At 46.2% G+C, this 25123-nt stretch overlaps 1 protein-coding gene across 1 annotated transcript in view; it reads right to left on the bottom strand.

The window, feature by feature from the left end:
- Nucleotides 1-25123, bottom strand: part of CSMD2 (CUB and Sushi multiple domains 2) — a 607194-nt gene that overhangs the window by 165403 nt on the left and 416668 nt on the right. The window contains exons 23-25 of the mRNA XM_030326876.2: nucleotides 20773-20929; nucleotides 18802-18993; nucleotides 13779-13905 (exon numbers count right to left, since the gene is read on the bottom strand). Coding sequence (XP_030182736.1) covers nucleotides 13779-13905; nucleotides 18802-18993; nucleotides 20773-20929 — 476 coding nt within the window. The remainder of the gene's footprint in view (nucleotides 1-13778; nucleotides 13906-18801; nucleotides 18994-20772; nucleotides 20930-25123) is intronic.

The raw sequence follows: 25123 nt of genomic DNA on the forward strand, positions 1-25123 counted from the left end.
GAGCCTGCATAAGGACATGGATGGCTAGAGAGATGGGCACCCCAGGAAAGAAGTGGTTCTTCAGGAGGACAAAAGCATGGGGTGCAGGTGGGCGGGTCTGGACAAGCACGCCCAATGCCCAGCATGAGATGTGCACAGAGAAGCGAGTTCTGGAGGACACTGGCTTTGGGGATGAGCAGGGGAAGAGAAGTCCATGGAAACTAAGACTAAGACTTAGAAGGAAAAGCAGAAACAGGTGCAGCCCTAGAAGTCAAGAGAGAAGACAGTCTCAGAGGAATGGCAATGATGGCAATATCGTTCAAACTGTGCAGAACACAAGGCTGGTGTGGCCCCTGTGATTCTAGTGACAGCAGTTTCCATGGTGATGGGGCAGGACTGGGGAGAGGGGTGGGGAGCCCAGTTCCCACCAAAGGAGGGGCCTGAGTTGGTCTCAGGGTCTTAAGTCTGGTATCTGGTTTTCCGGGGGGTACAACCTGGGTGTCTGCTTCTTTCTCCTACTCCCCTGGGGGCTGCCCTGAAACTCTGCTCTCTCTGGAGCTGGGTCTTCATTGCACAGCTGGCTGCCACCTGCTTCAACTACAGGGCACCCTCAACTGTGGGGTTGTCCCTGTTCCAGGATCTCCATACACCTTTTTGTTGTGGTGTTTCTGCAGAGTCCCACCGCAGTCTCCCTGTAGCAGGTGCCCTGGGGAGGGCCTCTTCCACCCGGCCCTTGCTCCCTGACCTCTTCCCACCAGCCCGCCACTGAGAGCCGGCCAGACTTTGCTGGTAAGGCAGTACGGTTCATTGATACTCGGCCTCAACGACAGGAAGAAGTTTTCTACCAGAGTCTCCATCTGAAAAGCTAGGAGAACCTCGATTTTCACTACAGGCACCTGTACTTCGCAGGCAAATCCTGCTTCTGGGATTTGGTCCCCAGTTCTCTCAGTCCCAAGGAAATGCGGACACATTGGGGTTTTTTTTTTTTTTTGGATACCGCATGCCCTGCTGCTTACAGGTGGTTCATCTGTACCTGTTGCACATTAGAAAGATACGCAAAAACATCTTGACATGTTGATTTCACCTGCCTTCTGACTGGCCCCAGAATGTGAAAGGGCCTTGGGTACTCCCAAACAACTGTTCACTCCATGAACAAATGGATGCTGCACAGATACGAGTCCTAACTGCGGATCTTTTTACAACAAGAGAAAACAGCACACAAACGAACAGCTGCTACGGGGGGGAAGGGGGTCAGAAATCATTCCTGCCCCCAAATGAGAAGGCAACCTAAATTATCCTCAGTGACATTGGAAACGACAATAAGAAAATAATACTTGTTTTATAAAATGCCCCCTTCTGAGCCACGAAGCTGCAAACCAACAATTAAACCATGATCCTAATAGCAGACAATAATAATTAAATCATCCCGCCATCCAAAGAGCAAAAGCGGAGAAGACAGACCAAAGCCCAAAGCAAGCATTGGTGTCTAGAGCGAAATGCAAGGCTCTTCTTTCCTGGGGCCAGCTGGTATTCAATAGAAAAGTGATTCTTTTGTTACTTCTGCGAGCAAGAGAATAAACCTGAGCTTCTGGTCACTGAAGAAACCACAGTTTCCACGCGGCCACAGTTTCCATTCTGGGGCAAGCATACAGATGCAGGACTTGGGCTATTCCTTGTGTCTCACCCTTCCTTGCTGGCTGACCTTGCACTGGTTTCCGTCTCGTCATCAGCACCTTGTAAACGAAGGCTCCATGACTGTCATTAGCCAGAACCTGCCCTGGAGGTGTCAGGGGATTCTGTGAGGGGCAGATGTGTCTTTATCCTTCTTGGAAGAAGTGTTTTCCATAACATGAAAGGTTCATGCTTCCTGAAGAGGCTGTGTAACACAGTGGAAAAGAAACAGTGGCTAGGGAGCCAAAGACATAGCTTCAAATCTAGTTCTATGACAGCTACTCAGGTGAACTTGCACAGCCTCAGTTTACTTGTCTGTACAATGGCAGTAACTGGGCATCTGTCCAGCAGTGTTGCTAGGAGAATTATTGTAGATGAAATCACATATAAAGGTACCTGGCACTGACAGGTACCTTTCAGTACAGAACAAATTCTGTTTTTGTTCTCTTTATTTTTATTGAAGTGTGACTAATGTACAATATTATATTCGTTTCAGCAGTACAACATTTTTTTTATACTTACTTAAGAGATGTGTTAAAGTCTCCTATGATTGTCAATTTCTTGTATTTACGACAGATTTCATTTTATGTTTCCTTGTTAGGTTACATAAAGATCCACGACTGTTGGCCTTATTATGGCATAGACACTATTCCCATGAAATAATTCTCTCTGTCCCTGGTGGCTGTTGGCATTCCTTAGCTTGGGGCTCCATCGTTCCAGTCTCTGTGTCTGTCTTCTCCTCTGTGTGTATAAAATCTCCCCCTGCTTCCCTCTTATAAAGATCTGTGTGATTGCATTTAGGGCCCACCTGGAGAGAATCCAGGCTCACCTCCTCATCTCAAGGGCCCGGATTTAATCACAGCTGCAAAGATCCTTTTTCCAAGTAAGCTAATGTTTACAGGCTCCAGTCATTAAAACCTGACATCTTTGGGGGCCATCATACAGCCTGCTGCAATGTCTTTGCAAGCTTTTCAAGAAGCCTGAGTGTCAATTTTCTGTGTCTTCTGTGCATATTATATCCTGGCTGGATCAATGGTTCTTGGGTCTCACAACACCACTGGCTTCGGCCTTTGATGTTAAGGGGAAGCGATTTTAGAAGGACTGGATTCTCTGTGGTGGTGGCTTTTTGTAAATGACTGTTTATCTGAGGGGGATTGATGGTGTGCTTACCTGTGTGGGTGTGTTTTCCCAAAGGCTTTCCGGGATTTCATTATTCTTGGAACTGTTTGATTTGTTCATCAAGTTGTATCTAATTAGTTTTGCCTGGAACTCAGTGAGTCCATTCAATTCACCAGGATGCTTTAACCCTGGTCCATCGTCTGCCCCTTCTCAGAGGACTTTGCTGACAGCTTGTATTTTATTACCCCTTTCTCCATTCGCTCCTCGTTCTTCTCCACATGTGCCGCCTGGTTGGTACTCTGTCTTTTGCATTTGGCAACTCCTCTTTCATTTATTTCCACATTCTTGTAGTTTTTCTCTGCAATCTCAGATCCTCCAGCTTGTCTCTTACTTGAATGCTTTTATTTTTTACAAGGCAAATGCTGCTCTTGTGGATTTTGGTTCCTGTGTATTTAGCTTCTTTTTCATTCTTTGCTTGCCTCTATCACTGTCCTTCTATCTCAGGATCTCCCCTCCCCCACTGCATCATCCAATCTTCTGCTACCGATCATCCCTACTTCTCATATGTCAATGAGAATATTATCCATAAATCCGTTTACGTTTTCTTTCGTTTACTATAGTAAAATTTTTTCAGAAAATATGTTTCCATTTAAAAAAAATTTTTTTAATGTTTATTTATGTTTGAGACAGAGAGAGAGAGAGAGAGCATGGGAGGAGCAGAGACAGAAGGCGACACAGAATCTGAAACAGGCTCCTGGCTCTGAGTTGTCAGCACAGAGCCCAACATGGGGCTCGAACTCACTAACCGTGAGATCATGACCTGAGCCAAAGTCAGAGGCTTAACCGACTGAACCACCTAGGCGCACCTATGTTTCTATTTCTTTAGGGAAATGATTCTTTTTCAAGAATGGTATGTGTTAAGTGGCATCATACAAGTTCATTTTATTTATTTTTTGCTGGTTTCCTTATCTTTTGAGGGGGGGAGATCTATACTGGTCCAACGAAGTCTACTTTTCTTCAGTTGAGTGGAATCCCCCCTCTAAGAAATCCTGGAATTCATTTTTTGGGATGGTAAACTGGCAGTCAGTTTGATGTCTACAGGCCAATTCAACTATCCAGTGTAGCCCAGCTGGGTTATTATTCTTGGATGATTTGAAGTAATTTGTGTTTCTTTTTTCTAGAGGTGATCCATGAAAACTAAATTGCCAGAGAGCATCGCCACACTTACATCTACATTTACACCTACCGGGTTATCCATACCCTCTCCTTCAAAAAAACTTCTGAGCTCCTTTTGGCGATTTCCTGATTTGTTGAAACCTTAAGCCTGACAAAGGAACACCCTGCCGGCTATGTGCTTATCTGTTCAGCTCCTTCAGGAGGTCAGCTCTTGTAGTGCAAGTACATGGACCTTCTCTGTTGAAGGTTTAACTAGTGCCATGGCTCAAAAACAAACCTTCTGGAAGCAGCTAAACCTGCGGCCACGATTCCTGGCAAGAGCTATGAACAGAAGCTTCACTTCTGGTGCCTTCTGCCTCCTCTGGGCCAGCTGCCCACTTGCTGTTGAAGGGGAACAACAGTGACCGCAGTGGGGGATTGCTGCCCCATGATTGATATGCAACCGCAGGCAGGGAGTCCGGATTTCCGGTGCAGCCAGATGTTTTGTCTAGTTCAGGCTCCTCCCAGGAAGACAAGCTCCACTGGGTAGGGGTTCTGGTTCATCAAAACTGTGCCTCCCTCCCACCCCTCGGTAATCCTACTGCTTGGTGACCAACAGCCAAGAATGGAGTTTCCAGGTCACCCTTTGCATTAATCATTAAAAAGCATCCCTACAGTTAAAAATCAACAAACTATCCTCATTAGCCAAATATGAGCATTAAGAGCAGAAATTGAAGCTTCCAGAACAACATTTCCACCCTCCATGGGCCCCAGATCTCTTTAGGGAAAGCACACCTGGAGAAGACTGTCTCTTCTCCCTTCCCCCCTTTCCCCTCCATGTAGCCCCTCACATATAGCTTGTAAGCCTAGCCAGATTTGTACTCAGAAACAAGGCGCAGTTCTCCTGAATATAGCAAGGGCCTCTCAAACAGTTATCTTAGACTCCTCCCTGGTTTCCCAGCCAATTTCTCCTTGGCATTGCCACCAGTGACCTTCTTTTAGGAATGGAGATACCATCATGTCACATCAGACAATGGGTTCCTCCAGAAGCAGTTCTGTATGTTCACCCCTTCCTCCCTTTCATGTTACCTCCACCCTGCATGGCGAACTACTACTATGCTTTCAAATGCACCTAGAATAGCTCTTCTTCTAACACCCTGCCCCCAACTGCTACCTGGGATTAGGAACTATCCTTGCAAATGCTTTTCAGTTGTGCTTTGTACAAACTTCTACTACAGCATTTATCGCATTATATTAGAATCTGTAGCAGACCCTGTAGGACGGTCTATCTGCACTCCATTTCCAAAAACTCGTCTATCTCTAACAGCGAAACAAAATTGATTTCCTGCTTTCCCAGCCGGGCAACCATAGCGAGTTCCGATGAATAAAGTGTAGGAAGATGTCTGTAACGATGGTGATTCTTCCTGAAGAAATACACAAACCATCCCAAGGAGAAAGATCTGTGCCCTGTCCTCTCCCCTCTTCTTTTAGACTGCGACACAGACACAAGGTGTGGAGCCGCAGCAGCTAACCAGGCGAGCATGAGGGTACAGCCGAGGGCAGTGCAGCAAGAAGAAAGGCAACAGCATCCTGAGCGGCCGCCCTGGGTCTAGACGGGACCTTCAGATCCTCGTTCCAAGAGAAAAGTGAACCTCCATCTGTTGAAGCCAGCTTTAGTCAGTTTTTCTACTTCCATTCCTAACTGATGAAATTTCTACCCATACGACTGAGACTTTCAAGGGAAAAGACTGTTTCTTATTTATATTTATACCCTCAGTACCTGGCAGAACGCCTGGCACTGAGTAAATGCTCCAAGTATTTTAATTGAACTGAGTGTCGTTACTGTCTTCAAAATATTCCAATGGCTTCTCATTATACTGAAAAATCCATTTAGAGTCCTCATCTTAGCCTGCAGGGTCCTGCGGAGAGCCCTCTTTACCCGAGCAACCTCATCTCCCCCATGCGGTCCTCAGCCACGTCAAGGGAGCACTCTTTTGTGGATAGACGCTACGTTTTGCCCTGTGTTTGTGCCTTCGCTCTCTTTCCCCTCAGTTGGAATGCTCGCCTCTACACCTCCAGGCAGGCCTTCTCTCTCTCTCTTTTCCATTGCTGAACTTGGCTTGCACCTGCTTACAGTCTCTGCTTTGTCTTGGAGGGACCTGTTCGTTTGACTATTTCCTCCCACGGAATGTGAGCCCTTGGAAGACAAAGACTGGCCTTAGTGTAATTGTTGTGTTTCCCACTGCACAGTGTCTGGCGCAGAGAAAGTGTTCAATGTGTGTTTTGTTCAGTGGAACTAAACCAGGGTCAGAACGACAGACTGGGGAGAGAAGAGTTTGGAGCTAGGCAGAAAGGGTCTGAAACCCACATCACTGGGTAATTGTGAGATATTCACCCTTTCTGGGCCTCGGCAGTCTCATCTGTAAAATGGGGACAGTAATAACTGATCAAGAATGTGGTACGAGGTACGTGTTTGATAAATGTTAGGTAGAGGGCAGGACCAAGAGCAGACGGCTTTGCTTCCCTCTCTCCAATTTTTCTCTGAGCTGGTCCACTGATTATAACAGGGAAAACTCTAACCCAACACTGGAAACTGAGAAGGCGTCTCATCCATAGGGGATGAAATTCCACGTTCTACATACTGACCACACGAGGAAGAGTGACATGGAGGGTGCAGCACAGTCTGCTCTCCTGCTGTTGGTTGTCAGGCCTGGATGGAGTTCACTGGTCAGCCTGTCCGATTCTTGGCACTCAGAGGAAAACACACCTACCAAATGCTGGAGACGCCCCTGGGTTCCAGGGCAGAATCTGACTGCCAGCCTATGCTTGTCCTGCACACCCAAGAAGGGCCCATTTTCCTGCCAGGACCCCACCCAGGACTGAGGGCCATCCCTGCAGCTGCCCACTGTCCTTCCTTGCCCAGCTCGCTGGGGTGAGGTTGACCACAGATCCCTCTGATCATCTCCAGTGCTCGGCTGGGGCCAAGGGCAGGCTGAGGAGAGGTGTCTGCAGGCCTTCTGCTGTCTGTGCCCCGGGGGATGGTCCCTTGGATTGGCCTGTGGGCTTTCCCACATCGTGTCCCATCTGGGACACCAAGGGGAAGCCCGCCTGACACCTGTTCCCACCAGCAGCATGGCACCCACCACCTGGGACTCTCAGGGGTGAACTACAACCTACTTTGCCGAGGGGCCCCATCTGAGTAAAATGAACTGCCTTCCCAGTTCCAGGAGGGGTTTCTCGTCACTTGGGAATTACATGCCAGGCACTGTTCCAAGTGCTTAGATATGTTAACTCACTTAACCTCATCGTAACCTTAGGTGATGGGTACTGTCTTAAATCACCATTTTACAGCTTAGAGAACAGAGGCCCAGAGTGCCTGCTTAAAGACCTTCCCAAGCTACACGGCTCATCAGAGTGGCGGGCAGTCTGGTGCCAGAGTCCAGCTCTGAGCTGCAACTCGATGTTGAATGAACAACAAAACCCCTGGGGATGTAAAGAGAATTGGCTCCTCAGAGGAATCCAGCTGATTAATCAGATTAAATGGTCCAACTGAAAGATGCAGTTAATGCAGGAAAAAATAGGAGGCATTGTAAAACAGAACATAAACAGTATTTTCAGGGAGGTGCAAGATGGTTATACATAGAAATAACAAAAGTAAGCTGTCAAGGGCAATGTGAAAACAAAAAAGAATAGCTTCCTTAAAATAAAAATGAAAACAACAAGATTCCCAAAATAAAGGAGAGCAAGATGAATAGTGTTGAAAACAGAATTAATGAAAACACAAGATCGCTGGCAGAATAAAAAAAAATAGGATACAGAACTTTCAAATCACTAGAGGAAAAACAAAGCCAATTAAATCAAATCAGCTGACAATAGGAAGAGTTAAAAATGAAAGAAAACAATAAGGACGCATCATCTGTTTTGTCTGAAAAAGAGCATAATACGTTTGATGGAAAAGAGATATATATATACGTATATATGTATATATAGGCACCTGGGTGGCTCAGTCGGTTAAGCGTACGACTCTTGGTTTCGGCACAGGTCATGATCTCCCAGTTTGTGAGTTTGAGCCCCACAGCCGGCCCTGTGCTGGCAGTGTGGAGCCTGCTTGGGATTCTCTCTCCGTCTCTCTGCCCCTTCCCTGCTCGCACTGTCTCTGTCTCTCTCCAAATAAATAAATTAATTAAAAAAAAAAGAAATATAAAAAACCCTGTGCTCTTTTCACTTTCTTCGAGTATACATGGAACATAAATAACGCAAAAGTTCAAAAAGTAAAAAGGGTGCAATGCAGTAAAAATAACAAGTAAATCATATGAAATACATAACCACTAAGTTAAAAAGCTTTTTAAATGTTTATTTATTTTTGAAGGAAAGAGAGAGCGTGAGTGGGGGAGGGGCAGAGAGGGAGAGGGAGACACAGAACTCGAAGCAGGCTCCAGGCTCTGAGCTGTCAGCACAGAGCCCGACATGGGGCTCTAACTCACGGACTCACAGACTGTGAGATCATGACCTGAGCCCAAGTTGGACGCTTAACCGACTGAGCCACCCAGGCACCCCACCACTTAGTAAGTTTTAAGAACATTTTAAATAGGGATTAAAAAGAATTCTACACTGAAATTATACACTATTTAAAAATCAACCCAGTTGAGTCCTCTGTAGGAAAAGAAAAGAACCTCCCCCAAGGAAAAATATACCGAGAACGGGAAGCAGCCAACACAGTTAGATATCATTTTGTCTGTCAAACTGAGAAACACAGACAGGATTGACAGCAGCTAGTGATGCTGTGCAGGGAGGCAGATTTTTGGTGGATGCGTAAATTGCCACAGTGACCAGAGGGAAATGTGAGATCATGTATTAAAATTTGCCTTCTAAGAATATATCCTAAGGAAATAATTGGACAACTGTTCAAAGATTCATGTGTAAGGATATTCACTGGGGTGAAAAACTGAAAATATTTACTTTATTAATAGGGGAGTAGAAAAATAAATTATAGTTGTGCCTCCAACAGAATTCTCTGTGGCCATCAAATGGGATGAGGCTGATCTCTATATATTGACATAATAATATGATGATACAGGATTAAACAGTAAATCAAAAGCGCGTCACTGAGCCATGCATGGAGATTATCTTGTTTTAGAAACCACGTTTGCTGCATTTGCCTTATGCATCTATCGGCATACAAACTAAAAGAATTACCAGAACAAACTGATCTCAATGGTTCTCTTCTGTGGGCCGTGTGGAGGAGAACAGAGTCAGATTCAGGGGACTTTTGCTCTCTACAAATTTCTTTATTGTCTGCATTTTGAATTTTTCAAAACAAGTGTCTATTTTTTATATAGAAATGTCCTATACAGATATTCCCACTTTAAAAATAACAACTAGGGGTGTCTGGGTGGCTCAGTTGGTTAAGCATCAGGATCTCACGGTTTGTGGGTTCGAGCCCCACGTCGGGCTCCGTGCTGACAGCTCAGAGCCTGGAGCCTGCTTCGAGTTCTGTCTCCCTCTCTCTCTGCCCTTCCCCCACTTGCATGCTGCCTCTCTCTCAAAAATAAATAAACATTAACAAAATAAAAGTAGTAGCTAGATCTTATTCTGAATAAGGACTCAAACACAAACAGGGCTTTTTGTGTTTGTCTTCATTAGGGTCTAATCATGAATTCCCTTCACTTTGCTGCTGGTTAGTCAGGTGAAGGGCTTGTGTGGGGCACTGAGGGAGAGGAGGTGAGAGGGGGACAAAGAGAGAGAAAGAGGGAAGAGGGGGAGGGAGACAGAAGAGAGAGAGAGAAAACAGGCACGAGCACAGATGTGTGTGTGGACGTCACATGCGCTGTCAGGAAAAGTCAAGCTGGGTGGGGGACCGAACGAGAAAGGGAAAGGTGTCCTGTCTCTCATCTCCATCTTTTGGCTGCTCTCAGTGCAGCCGGGAGCCCTCCTCTGCTCCTTGGGCATCAGCTCCCTTGAGGCTGTGGGCTGCCCAGAAGCTCTCTAGAGGGTGGACCAAAGCTACCTTCACCTTCTCCCTGCTGTTCCCCATCGTAGGGGCCTCACACACACATTTAGCACACCCCCATGACTTTATAGTCCTTGCTATGTCACCCTGCAGAGGACATTCCGTGTCCTTGTCTTGATCTTCTCTTCCTGAGGGTCAGGAAGGGGTCCTCCTGTCTCCCCTCCAGCCCACCCCGTGCCCACTATTCCTGTAGGTGACAATGGTCCTCACCCTTGCCCAGAATTCTATCATTGATTTCTTGTGCTCGCCTGTCAGCTGCTCCTAGGGCCCTCTGTTCTCCTCCGGCCCTTGTTCTAAACCTTCCTTCCTGGGGATCACACTGCCTGTCTTGGGTCTGCTAATGCCGCCGCGCCATGGAGACACACACCCTCCGCTTTAGGAGATGCGTGCCCAAGTATTTAGGAATGAAGTACCGTGATGTCCACAATGTACTCTCGAGTGATTCAGCAAAACGGGGATAAAGGCAAAAACAAAGAGAATGCCAATATGGGAGAGTCTCCACAGTGGCTGAGCCTGGGTGGCAGGCATGCGGGTGCTCACGGGCTGGTCTTTCCACTTCTCTGTGTATTTTACGTATCGTATGTTATGCAACAAAACACAGGGGAACAGAAGAAACCACACTTTCCATATTTCCTGACGAGAGTGAGACCAGCTGGTGTGAACACTTCAATGTTTCCTGAATTCGTCCCTTCTTCTCCACCCCCCACTGCCACTGCCAGGGTTCAGGCTTCTCATCCTGACCACGATCTGGGACAGCCTCCTCACTGGGCTCCCAGCCCCAGGTCACTCCATTCTCCATAAGGATGCCAGGACAAGTCCAAATACAGCCTCATGGCCTCCAAGGTCCTCCAAGCTTGGGTGGCAGCCTGCTCCACCAGCTTTATTGCCCACCACTGCCTCCTGCCACAAAATCGCAGCTGATGCTCCAGCCCTTGCGCCTGACCACGTCACGTCACTTCCTCTGTCTAGAAGGCCCTTCCCCTCCCACCAGGTGTCCTCCCTGGCTACCTGGCAACTTCCTCTCCATCCTTCAGCTTTTTCACCTTTTCCAGGATAGCATCTCTTGTCTGTCCTTTCACTCCCTATCCCTCCCTATCTTTCCGTCTCACTGTGCATACACGTCTCCTCTTTGCCAACAGAGTCTGGGTCTCATTCACATATGCAATGCCAGCACCCTGCCCAGACAATGCCATGTGATAAACAGACAGACAGCTGTTACATGAATAAATGAATAAATGAATGAATGATGTTTCGGGGTAGGAAAGCCTTCTGATTTGCACACATGTACACTAAAGTAAAAGTCATCACACTCCTCATTCACTCATTGTGCACTTAACATTTACTGAGGGACTCTTGTGGATCTACTAGTCATATAAGTCCCTTTGTACCTGACTCCTGCTTCATTCATTCATTCATTCACTCATTCATTCATTCACTCATTCATCACTTGACACTTATGGATCCAGGTGCTGGGGGCACCGTGCTGAGAACTGGGAGACTTGTAGAAATGAATGAGGCAGAGACCGCAGCTCTGGCTGGGAAGGTAAGGCAGGAGCACAAATATAGCACAAAGTGGTCAGTGTCAAGGAAAACGTGGGCTGCAGGCAATGAGAGTTCAAAAGAGGGAGACATGACTCCCAGGAGTCCAAGAGAGGGGATTGGGAAGACTTCCTGGGTGAGCAGACACATGTACTTGACTTTGAGGGATGGGGAATTTCAGACATAAGCCTTTGGAGCAAGGGGGGCATTCCAGGGAGGCCAGAGTGGAAACAGAGGCACAGAGCGAGGCCATGAGCATAGATATGCACAGGAGCCACCAGTTGTTTGGCTTTGCCAGGATGTCACTGAAGGGAAAGGGAGGGAAATAAGGTTGGGGAGGTAGGTTGAGGTCATGAAGACCTTGAAAACCAGGATAAGATGTTTAGCTTCTGTGAATGTGGGTGCCATGGAAGGTTTCTGGTTAGCAGGTGAGCTGACCAGGTGTGCTTCCAGAAGCTTCTTCTAGCAGAAATGTGCAAGATGAATTTGTACATTTAACTTGTGCCCCTAATAGTGCAAAACCCCTAAGAGCTCTTCTGACCTTGTTTTGCACAGGGCTTAGCTCAAAAACTTGCACATAGCAAACAATGCACTTCTTTAATTTTAATTGAATGGAATCTAAGGACCTATGTACATCAGCAAATACACAAGTATCTGTATGTACCTCTTGCAGCAACATATCCGTTCAGCCAGTTCCCCTTGACTGAAGACTCTCTAAGGCAGGATCGTCTCTAGCTATGCTTCTCCTTGCCTTGATTCCCCACTACTACACATCTTCAACCCTTCATTCCTGGGTCACTACAATAGACTCCTGACTGTTTTTCTTTCTTCTTCTTTTTAAAAAAAATTTTTAATGTTTATTTATTTTTGACAGAGAAGAGACAGAGCATGAGCAGGGGAGGGGCAGAGAGAGAGACACACACACACACACACACACAGAATCCAAAGCAGGCTCCAGGCTCTGAGCTGTCAGCACAGAGCCCGACGCCGGGCTTCAACTCACGAACCGTGAGATCATGGCCTGAGTCGAAGTCGGACGCTTAACTGACTGAGCCACCCAGGTGCCCCTCTCCTGACTGGTTTTCTTCCTGTGAGTTCTCTCCACTGGAAAAGGCCCCAGTGGGACAAGCCTGCTTAAGAACCTACCATAGCTCCCTCTTGTCTACTGGCATTTAAGATCTTCCATGACCAGGCCATGCTCCAACCCTCTCCACGCTCTATTCCTTGTCCACATGCTTCCCCCTCTCCAGCCAGCTGTCTTGTCAGTCCTCCTTCCAGACCTCTGCTCATCCTGCACCCCTAACCGGCTCCTCTCCGCACAGCTCATCTGAACCATAGCTTAAGGCCCAGCAGTGTGAATAGTGTAAAGATTCGGAAAAACCCAGGTTCACATCCCAGCTTTCTAAGTCACTGTGCATTCTCTTGGGATCTCAGTGTTCTTGTTTATAAAATGTGAATGAGAACTATGTCCATTCATTATTAGGACTTACCATCAGTACTAACAGGGCTATTGTGGAGAATTGATAAGACAATATACGTGCCAGGTCCCGTGCTGTGTAAATGGTGACGTTCCTTTCTTCTCTGATTCTTTGGAACTCCCAGGAGTAACTCCTGCTGGTCAGATGCTTGTATGGAAAGGAAGTTCTATTCTGAGGGCATACATATGAACTACCAGACACTGTGCTGGGCTTTTGTAGTGACTCCCTCTACAACCCTAAAACACCAGCATTTTTGTCCTCATTTTACAGATGAGGAAACGCAGACCGAGAACAGCAAGCAATCTGGGATCACACAGCTCTGCGCTGACACTACTGTCTGAGAAGTAACCACAGAAGCGTTATTAAATATTCAGTATGTTCCAAGGACTATGCTGGGCGCACTGCATGTGCTGTCTCCTTTAAGTGCCTTATCCTGACGCTCTGCTACTGTAAGCGATACAGCACAGGAGATAGCGGGACCCAGAGGGAATAAAGGCTGTGCCCAAAGTCCTGCAAACAGCAAGTGGCAGGGCTGGGATTCACGCTGGGGTTTGTATGACCTCCAGCTCTGCCCTCAGCTACTCTGCTGGAACTGTGCCATCGAGGCCAGGGAGTTGTCTGAACTTGAACCGCAGTCCTGGGAGGCTGAGACTGGCCTTTCCAGGTTTTCCATAGGCCTCAGCCTAAGCCTGGGGGCACGGCAACCACCACTGACTGCAAGGGTCTCTGGGGCAGGCCCAGCTACTAGCTGAGTGGCCTGGTGATGATGCTGGTGAGGACCGTCCTGAGCCATAGGCAGGGGTTAGTTCACCAGCCTAGACACTTACCCGATGGTGCAACCAGCATCAGCCTCGATGGTCCAGATGCAGTTGAGATTGTGTTCGTAGGGAGCCGGATACCCGGGTGACAGCACCTGGCCCGACACCTCTCCTTTCACTGTCCCTCCACACTCAGCTGAAAGAAATCCCAAAAAAGTGAGCTTTATAGGGTGGCCTGCACTGCCAGCAGTGACTCAGTGGCTCCTCTTGTCAGTGTGCCCAAGTCCCTCCTGTGCCCTGCAGGTGACTGAGCACAGCATACAGAAAGGTCCCTGGATGCGATTTATATCCACAATCTACAAAGAACCCTTACAACTTAGCGATGAGAAGAAAAACAGCCCAAACAATGGGCAAAACGTCTGAACAGACATTTCTTTGAAGAAGGTGTGCACACTGCCAGGAAGCCCAGGAAGAGATGGTCAATGTCACTAGTCATCAGGGAAATGCAGATGAAAACCACAATGAGCTATAGCATCTCATATCCACAAGGATGGCTGTAATCGAAAGGCCAGACACGAAAAAGTGTCGGTGAGGATGTGGAGGAATTGGAACCCTCGCGCATTGCTGGTGCAGCTGCAACATGGTGCAGCTGCTTTGGGAAGCGGTTTCCTAGTTTCTCAAAATGTTGAGCGTAGTCACCATATGACCCTGCAATCCCACTACCAAGCATAGACGCAAGAGAAATGAAAATATACATTCACACAAAAATGCGCACAGCAGCATTATTCATAATAGCTAAAAGACGGAAACAGCCCAAATGTCCATCAGCTGATGGACGGATACACAAATACGGTGTCATTCATATGGTGGAATATTATTTGATCATAAAAAAAAGAATGAAGGATCGATACCTGCTACAACATGGATGGACTTTGAAAACAGTGTGCTACGTGACAGAAGCCAGGCTCAAAAGGCCACATGTTATGTGATTCTGATTATATAAAATGTCTAGAACAGAAAAATCTATAGAGACAGAAAGTATGCTGGTGGTTGCCTGGGCCTGGGGGGCATGTGCAGGGGGCAGTGACTGCTGATGGGTACAGGGCTTCTCCCGGGTGGACAAAATGTTCAAAAATCAGATGGTGGTGATGGGTGCAGAACCCTGTGAACAGATAAAAAGCATTGGGCTTCAAGTATATGGTATGTGAATTACATCTCAATAGAGCCATTTAAAAAAAGGTCCTTGGGTGGAGGGCTGACAGCTTACTCTGCGGCCAAACTCCTTAAAGCCTCCTCGATGATGCATACACTTGAACCTGTGCCTTGCCAGCAATGGGGCTGCATGGGGTGCCAGGAGCACAGAGGAAAACAAGCGTCCCAAGGGCCAATGGTCTAGAGGAGGAGACAGCCACAGTGTGCCCCAAAAGAGGTGCATTTGTGGCAGATGACAGCTCAGAGGAGAGGGGGCTACTTCCCCTAGCTTGGGGCAGGAGGAGTCATGAGGAGGAGCAGGGGTGGAGTGGGCAGGGGGAGGAACATCAGGGAGAGGATGCTGCAGATGGAAAAGAGAAAGGGCAAACGTCGTGGAGGTGGGCCATGGTGTGGCAGGCTGAGGGGACAGGGGACAACAGGGGAGACAAGGCCGCAGAGCTGGTCAAGCATCAGACATCCAAGGACGCCGTGCATGAGGCTGGGGACTCTCTGGGGGAAGAACCAGTCACCTTACATGCCAGTGAACTTTACACACTAGGAAGTATACTCTGGTGGCAGTCTTTGGCCCACGAAGGGTGGAGCTGGACTCAGGGGATCAGGTCTACACTCCCCGTTGGAGCACCTAGTCCCCCAGGTCAGAAGCTGGTGGTCCTCTGGCCTTCCTCCTCCCCACATCTGATCTGCCTCCGAGACCCAGCCCCTGAACCCCTGGGGTGTTTGTCACATGGACCTCCCTCGGCCTTGTTGCTAGAGTCCTGGCCGAGGCTCTGGCCATTTCTGGGTGGCACAGTTGCCCACCCCCAGCAGTGCCACCTGAGGGACCTTTCTAGAATGCAAACTGACTGGGTCACTGCTTGCTTCAAACCTTCCTTCCCAGAATGAAGTCCAAGCCCCAGAGGGGCTCTTTTTGGCTTCTTGGGCCCCTCCCAACACCCCTTGGTCTAGCCAAGCCTCATGAACACTAGGAGCCAGGACAATGAGGCTTCTTCACGCCTTCATGTGGACTGACAATGTGAAAACATCTTTCTCGGGGGACCTTTGTGACCTGTCCCCTCCCAGGTACAGTTGCCACTGTCCTCCTTCGTGTCTCCATTTTAACAGGAGCAGATTTTTTAAAATCACAACCATGTTACAGTCACATCTGTCTCCTTCACAAGACCAAACGCCTTGGCAGCAAGGACCTTGTCTTACTTGTATTTGTGCATCCAGTGCCGCTATAGTGCCTGGCATGTTACAGATGTTTTAGTAAGTGTTTACTGAATGGAGAGATCCATGGATGATCAAATGAATGAGGACGCTTACTGCTTTCCAGGAAAATTACTACAAGGGTCGGAGTCAAGGGAGCATGAGTGACAATGAAGAGGAGAATTATTGCAAGAGTGTTTTAGGAAAGGGAATGAGTGACTATGCAAAATCCTAGAAGAAACAGGAGAAGATGGGACCCAGGTTGCAGATAGAAGACTGGCCTTCATCTTCATTAAGTATTTCATGGGCCCCTTGGCTTCACTCGGGCCACTATGGCATGGTCAGGGAGGAGGCGCTCTGCCAGTAAGCCTGCTCATGAGACTGGATCCTTTGCACGCGCCTTGCTGTGAGTACCCCCCTGCCCCCCCCCATGTGCTGTTGGGACGGGAAGTGCTTGAAGGACGCAGGGCTGAATGGGCCCTGTTGGGGAGTGGGTGTGGGCAAGAGGACAGACAGTGAGCTGTGGGGAGGAAGACTGGCCCCACAAACGGGGGAGGTAGTGGAGAGGTGGCAGGACCTTATCCATGCCCTTGGCTAGAGCTTCCTTCCATATTCCAGATGGAGAAGCCCTTCCTCTGTTTGGAGGCAGCAGCAGTGGGGGCTCTTCCTCACGGACGCAACATCTGGGAGGAGCCAAGAGGCCGGCATGCTGCAGATTCATTGACAAGACCATGAGACTCTACTCTTTCTGGTTGTCACCCTTCTTCCCATCCTTAGAGCCTTGGCTGCCTCATGTGGGCTGTAGCACCCACTCATCGACAAAGAAAGCCTCTGTGATGTCTTAAACTACAGTGGTCATTTCTGCTAGACCGTGATAAAGTCCACCACAACAAGACGTGTGTAAACATATACACCCACAACCCCAAATACATAGCCTCACTCCTTTGTGTGGGGCCTGAGGGAGTCTCCATGGGGAAAACCTCCGAGATTCAAAGTTTAAGTACTCTTCCCAGCACTGCTTGAGTGGATCCACTAAGTTCAGCCCAACCAGCACATCTGATATTCAAAAGAACCTTACAGTGAATCCTTTCTGCAAAGCAACTGTCTTGTAACGTGAATCATCTCCTTTTGCATTTCGCCTGCTCTAGCTTGCCTGTGGCATCATACTGTCATCCATTTATGCATATGTCCCCCCCTCGCTGGCCAGGGATCTGCCCTCCTCAGAGTTCCTAGTGCCCAGCATAGGACCTGGCACATGAAGGAAAGAAGGGGACAAAAACAGGATGCAGGGAGAAAGGGATGGGGCGTGACTGCAGACTGGGTCAACCTTAGAGGGCAAGGGAGAGGCTATTTAGAGGTCGCCATGCTGGTCTGTCCACTGTCAGGCTTAACATCTTCTCTTTTAGACCCTCTGTTGTACAACAGTGCTGAAATCCTGTTAAAATGAAGCTGTCTAGGGGAAAAATATTGGCCATTACCGTTGTCCACCACGCTGGTTGAAACCCTCAGCACTCACACATTCTAGGCCAGAAGCCCAATCCTCACCCCACCCTCCTCCTGCTGGTGAATTCTTACCCATCCTTTTGAGTCTGTGCAAAACTTCCTTGTATCTCCTCAACACTTTGCCCTAACTCTTTGCACAGTGCTTATCTTGTATTATAATTATCTGTTTATGTGTCTATTTGCCTTGCTAGGCTATGGGCTTCCCAAGGGTAGGGAAAAATACTTTATTCTTTCTTTGTTTACTTCTCTGCCTCTGCACATACCCAAACATATAGCTGCACCAATTCTGGTGTGTGGCTCTTGGTACGGACTGAAGTGTTTTCCCAGTGGATGTCTTGTTCTTATAGGATTGACCAGCACTGCACAGACATGCCGAGGTTGTGGCACAAGGGGAAGGGGATGGGGGAGAGGCCCGGTGTTTGGGGGTGGGGAAGGAGGACAAAGCAGTGGGGTGGGAATCTTGTTCAGCAGGGAGGAGAACAGGTGCAGTGAGGTAGGTGGTGAGAAATGAAAAGGCCAGATGGACCGAACGATAGGTTCTGCCTACTTCATACTTCTGCCCTGGACCAGACTGCTCTCATCTTATGACACATGAAGAAAGCTTAGAGGGAGCCTCTGCTGACATTCTGGAAGCACCAGAGGCTTAAGAAAGTGCTGGTTCATCATTATATTCTTCCTCAAGAATGAGGTAGGTGCTAGCTCATTTTCTTACTCTTTCTTCCAACTTTCTCCAGGAAAGGGAGCATAAACCCCATTTTGCCTATGGGGAAACTGAGGCCCAGAGTGAGTCAGAGACTCGTTTGAGTCTGAGTGTTGCAAGAACCCTGGGAACCCCGGCAAAAGCTCCACCTCTTCTTAACTGACTCTCCCAACTTTCCTCTGTTGCCAGTATTACAATTCTGAGGGCATGGCTTGGCTGTGGTCCCACTTGGCTAAATGTGTGACAATGGTTGCTTGCCACCCGCCTGACTGAGCTGCTGCAACGGGTGTAATGAGGTGTGAAAGTGAGGGAACAGAGAAGTGGGGGCAGGGTAAGCGAGGACTCCCGTGAACAGGAGGATTCAGTCCAGTTAGGCAGTCCCAAAGTGCTGGAGTGTGGGGTCCGACGGAACAGCTTTCATGAGACCAGAGCTGGGAGCATGGGGTTGGGAGGGGACCCGAGGAGTCACTTAAAGAGCAAGAGGCCTCCTACCGACACAGGTGGGGAGAGGTCGGTCCCAGGTCCTGCGCTCCCCACTCAGACACAGCAGCTCCTCACTGCCCTGCAGGCTGTATCCAGGGTCACAGCTGAAGGACACAGAGCTTCCTGCAAAATGGCCTCCATCATGAACCTTGTAGCCAAATTGAGGGGTTCCTGGATCCTCACACTTGATGAGTTCAAAACCTGCCGACGAGAGGAGAGATGGGGTAAGCAAGACCCGGCGTGGCAGAAACCACATTCCCTTCCTTCCCTCAATTTGAAGCCTGCGTCCTCAAGGAAGCCACCAGGCACGTGCCTCTGGCCTCTGGCAGTCTCACTGCTCTGGGGCCACCACACTGCTGTGCTCAGCAGAGGTGATGCTACACCTGCCCCCGCACGTGAATGGTTTCAGTTATTTCTCCCAGGACAGCCTTTATAATAGTTTTCAGACATAAGGTCTGGGTTTCCTATTTCCTTTGTTTGATCCCCAGAGCATTTTGTTAGCAAGGCTGCTCTTTCCATCTTGCTCACTGAGACATTCTGATGGGATAGTGTAATATGGAAACTTCCCTTCAAATGCATATTTCAAAGTTCAATTATGTCCTGCTTAAATACGCTTTATTGAGAGAGGCTAGAGAAGGCTTACGCAGAGCGTTTCTACAAAGAGCCTACTATTTGGCAATTTACTTGTGTTAGCTCTCATTTGTTACCCACAGGAGTCTTACAGGGAGGTATAAGTATCTGCATTTTACAACTGAGAACATGACCTGGTTCAATAAGTGGTGCCAAAGTCACACATTCTCAGATGACAGAGATGGAATTCGCATGTGACTCTATTTAATTCTCTTCCACTGATGTACCTGCTGTAACAGGCATAGACCCCTATGCCAGATGGCCTAAAGCCCAGGCGAGAGGAATCTTGAGTGGACTCACTGAGTTTTGTTTTTTTTTTTTTCCTAGCAACTTTATTGAGATATAATTCACATACTGAACATTCGCCCATCTGAAGTGTTCAGTCTTTTAGTATATACTCAGGGTTGTGTAACTCTCATCACAATCCACTTGTGGAGTTTTCATCGCTTCTGGAGGAGCCCTGTCCATATTTCTGCCCCCCAACTTTCTTAGTCCTCGGCAACCATCGATTTCCTTTCCATCTCTATGGATTTGCCTGTTCTGGACAGTTCATATAAACAGTCCATACAACATGCAGCCTTCTGTGACTGGCTGCTTTCACTTGGTTTTCAAGGCTCATCCATGGTGTAGCATGGACCAGTGCTTTATTCCTTTGTAACAGTTAAATAACATTCCATTGTATGGACAGATCTATCACTTTGTGTTCATCCATTATCAGCTAATGGATAATCATTGGATTTTAAAATAATCCCTAAAAGCACATTTCTTTGTATCTACTGGGAAGGTCCAGGAGCTCAAATAAATTAATACGATGGCTGTGAAGCCAAAGTGTGGGGATGTAATCCCAAGTACTACAGGCCTGCATACAAACCTGGGGGCTTTCTGTCTTTGACACTCTGGAGTAAAAGACAAAGCAAAAATCATGCAAAAGGGAAAGAAGCAAGATTCAACTCTTTAGGGAGTAGTGAAAAATAACATAATTGTACATTAACATTCACACTTTTTACATCTGGCTGCAGCTGAACCTTATTTTATAAATGCCACAATTAGGAAAGGCTTGGTTTGGTTGCTTTAGTTAAAAGCCTTGGCGTTCATATTTTTCAAGTATTAGTCAGTAACAGGTATGCTGTGACCCTCAGTTAACCACGGAGTTAAACCTTAGAGCTGTATGCCAAGGGGCAGCTTACTCAAAGCACAGGCACAATGTCTTAGAGGAAACAGTCCGCTAAGCGTGCGCCAGAGAAAACCAAACCTGCAAAATGATGGTGATGCCCCAGAGACAGACCTCCCCATCTGCGGAACTAGGGAAAGCCTGATTTCATCGTCCACTCTGATGCAACAGAGACTTACTGGAGAATTGCAGCTCAAAGCCCTTGCTGGTGTTCTCGGCATCGGTGATGAAGTCAAGCCACAGACTACTAGACGTGCTGTTCAAAGTCACCCCCATCATCTCAGAACGGCTGAACACCCCCAGCAAACGGGCAGACTTGTTGTTGCCATCATAGACCTGGATGTAGGAGAGACCCCGACCTGATGTCAGCATGGCCTTATTTTGAACAACAGATTCTCATCCCACAGCCTATATTCCCAGAGTTTAGCACCAACGATGTCCGTTAGAGGGGCAGTGAGGCATCAGATGCAAGGTAGACGGCACGGTGAGCCAGTAACAGGGTGAGTGATCAGCCCCTCTTGTCTCTCCTAGGTGCCAGTTCTGTGCCCAGCCCATCTCAGTGCGAATCTGGTCTGTAGGAACCGGTAGCTGTTCTAACCTTTCCAGTGGAGCTCTGCTTTGTCCCTCCAAACCCCATATGGCACCAGCTTACTCTTCAGCAGCCTGGGGAGGCAAGGAGGGGGCTGCCTGAAGGCCCAAGCCATCTGTTTCTGCACACAGGCACACTGGAAGCACCCGACGTCTCTGCATTGCTAAATAATCCTGTCCTTCCAGATGAGATAGCAGTCCTCCCGCCTGACCCCACCCCACCGTGGCAGTGGCCTGTCTTGACTACTCTTCTAGACATGGCCCCTGGGATGCAGCAGCATGGAATTAAAATGACCAGTGTGTCACGGTGCCTTTCCTTTCCCCAAGCTCAGCCTCTGCCCCTTCCCTCCTAAAATGAGGGCTCCAGCGAGGGCCTGCTGGGCTTGCCATGGGTGGAATCGCGCAGGCATCTGGCTTCCCTCACTCCCATCTGTCCCCTGAACTTCTGAGCACCAGCAAAGACAACAGTCATCAGAATAATGAACTGGCTCCCCAGGTTCTGAGGTTGCTGCTCCTTTCCAGATAATTGTACAAATAACAACAGAAGTTGTGATTGAGTGAAGGACCCCCCCTAGTGCTTTGGTAAATATCAAAGATGGGATCTATGGGTGGGTGATGAATATTTGCGCCTGGCACCGGATGTGGTGCCAGCTGCCAGCAAATTGGAACAATATTTCCATTCTACTATTTATGAAGCAAAGCTTTCTAAAAGAAGCCATCCTTTAAGCGAACAGTGCTGTATATTACAGAGATTTGTTTAGGCCCCTGGGAGCCTCAAGTCTGTTTCCAGATTCCTTGTACAGCACCACTGATAGATTGAGAGAATTCTGGAGTTCCAACAGACATAGAGATGACACCAGTTCACCAGTGCTCACTGCAGCACCCAAGCTGTTAAAAATATTTTTACCCACTAAAACATACTGGAATTAATTGATCAAGGCATTGATCGTCAATACTTGCTAACATCACAGTAACAGAAACAAGCAGATATCATGAACACCACTACTTACTTATGGAGTCATTTTGCTAAAAAAAAAAAAAAAATCAAACCTGAGTCACATCAAGTCACTGGATCCAATTTCTAACTTATAGGAAGTACAGAGGATGCAGGAATATATGAAATGATACCCTAGGAATATGTTCAGCAAACCTAGAATATGAAAAGTCCCACTGGAAAAATTACCTGACCTCCTCAACAAATAAATTACAAGGGATGGAGGAAAAAAAAAAGATGGAGGCAGAAACCCATTGATTAAAAACCATATGAGACAACCAATCCAATGTCTGGGCCTTATTTGGGTCCTGATTCAAATAAACTGTAAATTAAGAAAAAATATTAGGACATTTATGAGATAATTGGAAACTTGAATATTCACTGGATATATGATGATATTAAGAAATTGTTGTTAATTAATAAAAGTGTAATGGGAACAGGATTATTTCCTTAATTTCTAAGCATAATTCATTCTAACTCATTAAGGACAAAAATGTTCATAATGTGTCATTATGATAAAATATTCATTGCAGAAAACTTATAAAACAGAAGAACACACAGAAGATAACTCTCAACACTCACAACATTTTGGAGATGATCTTTCTATGCTTTGTTCTATGCATGCCTTTCCTTATATATACTTATTTCCTTAATTTTCAATAAAAACAAGATCAAACTATAGATACTATATGGTAACCTACTCTTCCACTTAATATAATGTACATATCTTTTGAATCATTACATATTTTTCCCCAACAGCATTTAAATAACTGTAGGACTTTCTATCATACAATTAAACCAACCCATACTATCCTTATTCACACATCATTGTCTGGAATGTGTGGCCTGGCATGGGAGAGGCATTCAATAAATGTATGATAAATAAATAAACCAATGTTTTCTTCTAGTACTCTTGTCCTCAAATCCACCTGGAATTTATTTTGGCATAAAATAGGAGGTAAGATTCTACTTTTTCTCCTTGGTTGATAAGCCATTTAACCCAACACTATAAATATTACATCCACCACCAATTTTAAATCTACCCTTGTCACATAGACTGTTGTATAAATTTGGCTTTGTCTGTCAACTTTCTATTCTCTTCTATTTCTACTATGCTACCTATTTGTCTTTTCCTGTTCATGACCCATACTGTTTCAGTTACCATAGCTTTATAAAATACTCAAATATTTAGTAGGGCAAGTCCTCTCTTGTCTTTTTTTAACTTAAAAAAGTATTCTCCCATGTTTATTCTTCTCGATAAACTCAAGATGAGCTTTCTTAAAAAAAAAAAAAAAAAAAAAAAAGACCTCCGGCTCCATCCTCCAAAACTCCCCAACGTGTGTAATTCTGACTGATTAAAATAAAATGTATGGATTAATAAGATAAAAAGTCCATCCATATGATATTGAATCTTCCTATCCATATACATGACATCTGGCTTCATTTAATCAAGTTGTTTTGTATGTCTCTCAGTAAAATTCTGTACTTATTTTTGGGTGTTTTTATACTTTTTATTACAATTGGGATACATCTGGGCCTTTGTATACATTTATTCTCTAACAGAATATTGTTTGTTTATAAGAATGCTTTGATGGTCCAGTTCATCACCATATACAGGTGATGGATTTGTCTCCGAGTAATCAGAGAGAACCCATACACATCCACTATACCTAACCTTTCCCTTTTCTTTCTCGAGTAGATGTTTTTATTTTCTTCACCTTTGTTGTGGTATAATTGGCAAATAAAAATTGCAGATAATTAAAATGTACCACTTAATATTAGACCCATACCATTACATCTAATATGACAACTCAGCAAGATGGCTGGCTTAAACATAACCACACTACGTGGGCAGCTTTGTACATACAGTTACAAACAATGTGGACACTCCTAGGGACACTACTGTATGTCTGCCTGCACACGTGCTCAAGTTTCTCTAGGGCATACGCCTAGAATGGAGATGCTGGTTGCTGGGAAGGCACATTTTCAGCTTTGTTAGATATTGCCAGATTGCTCTCCAAAGAGTAATACAAATTTAATCCCTCTGACATCGTGTGACAGCTTTCATTGCTTTGTATCTTCGCCAACACTTGGTATTTTCAGGCATTCTAATTTTTTCCAATTTGATGGGTGTGAAACGCTATCTTATTTCAATTTGTATGTCTTTGATTATCCCTGAGGGTGAGGATCTTTTCATGTGTTTACCCATAATTCCACTTTCCTCTTATGTGAATTGCTTGTCCATATCCTTTGTTCATCCATGAGTGTGAAACCTCCTTGCATTTATTTCAATTGTATGTCCTTCCAAATAAAGTTTTATAATTTTCTCAGTAAAGGTGATGCACATCTTTTAGACTTATTCCTAGGTGTTCTGTAGTTTTTGCTTCCATTAGGAATGAGCTCTTTTTTTTTTCTGATTATATTTTAGTTTATGTTTAGTTTAGTTTATGTTTTCAGCCACTTTGCTCAATTGTCTTATTGGTTCTGATGTTTTATCCATTGAGTCTTTCATATTTTCTAAATAGAAGAGGATAATTTTATATATTCTTTTCTAATTTTTATAGTTTCTTTGTTCTTTCTCTGATCTGATTGTAGTGGTTTCGATCTGTAGCAAAATGTTGAATACTAGTGGTGATAACAGAGCTCATGTCTTGCTCCTGACTTCACTGGAAATCCTTAGGAAGCTTTGTCATTAAGAAAAATGTTTGCCATAGGTGTCGGTAGGAACTTTTTATCAGATTAATAAAGTTTTCTTCATAGTTTTGAGGTATTTTTTAAGAATCATGAATGAATACTGAATTTCATCATGTGATGTTTTGAGGTGACTGGCAGGATCACATACTTTTGCCTTCTAATCTGTTTAGGATATTAGGTTGAATCACATGAAGTTGCCAATATGTGACTGGTTTTGACCTACGAAGACAGCAATTTCATAGGGTTTGTCTAGT

Source organism: Lynx canadensis, chromosome C1, assembly GCF_007474595.2.
Source record: "Lynx canadensis isolate LIC74 chromosome C1, mLynCan4.pri.v2, whole genome shotgun sequence".
Classification (NCBI taxonomy): domain Eukaryota; kingdom Metazoa; phylum Chordata; class Mammalia; order Carnivora; family Felidae; genus Lynx; species Lynx canadensis.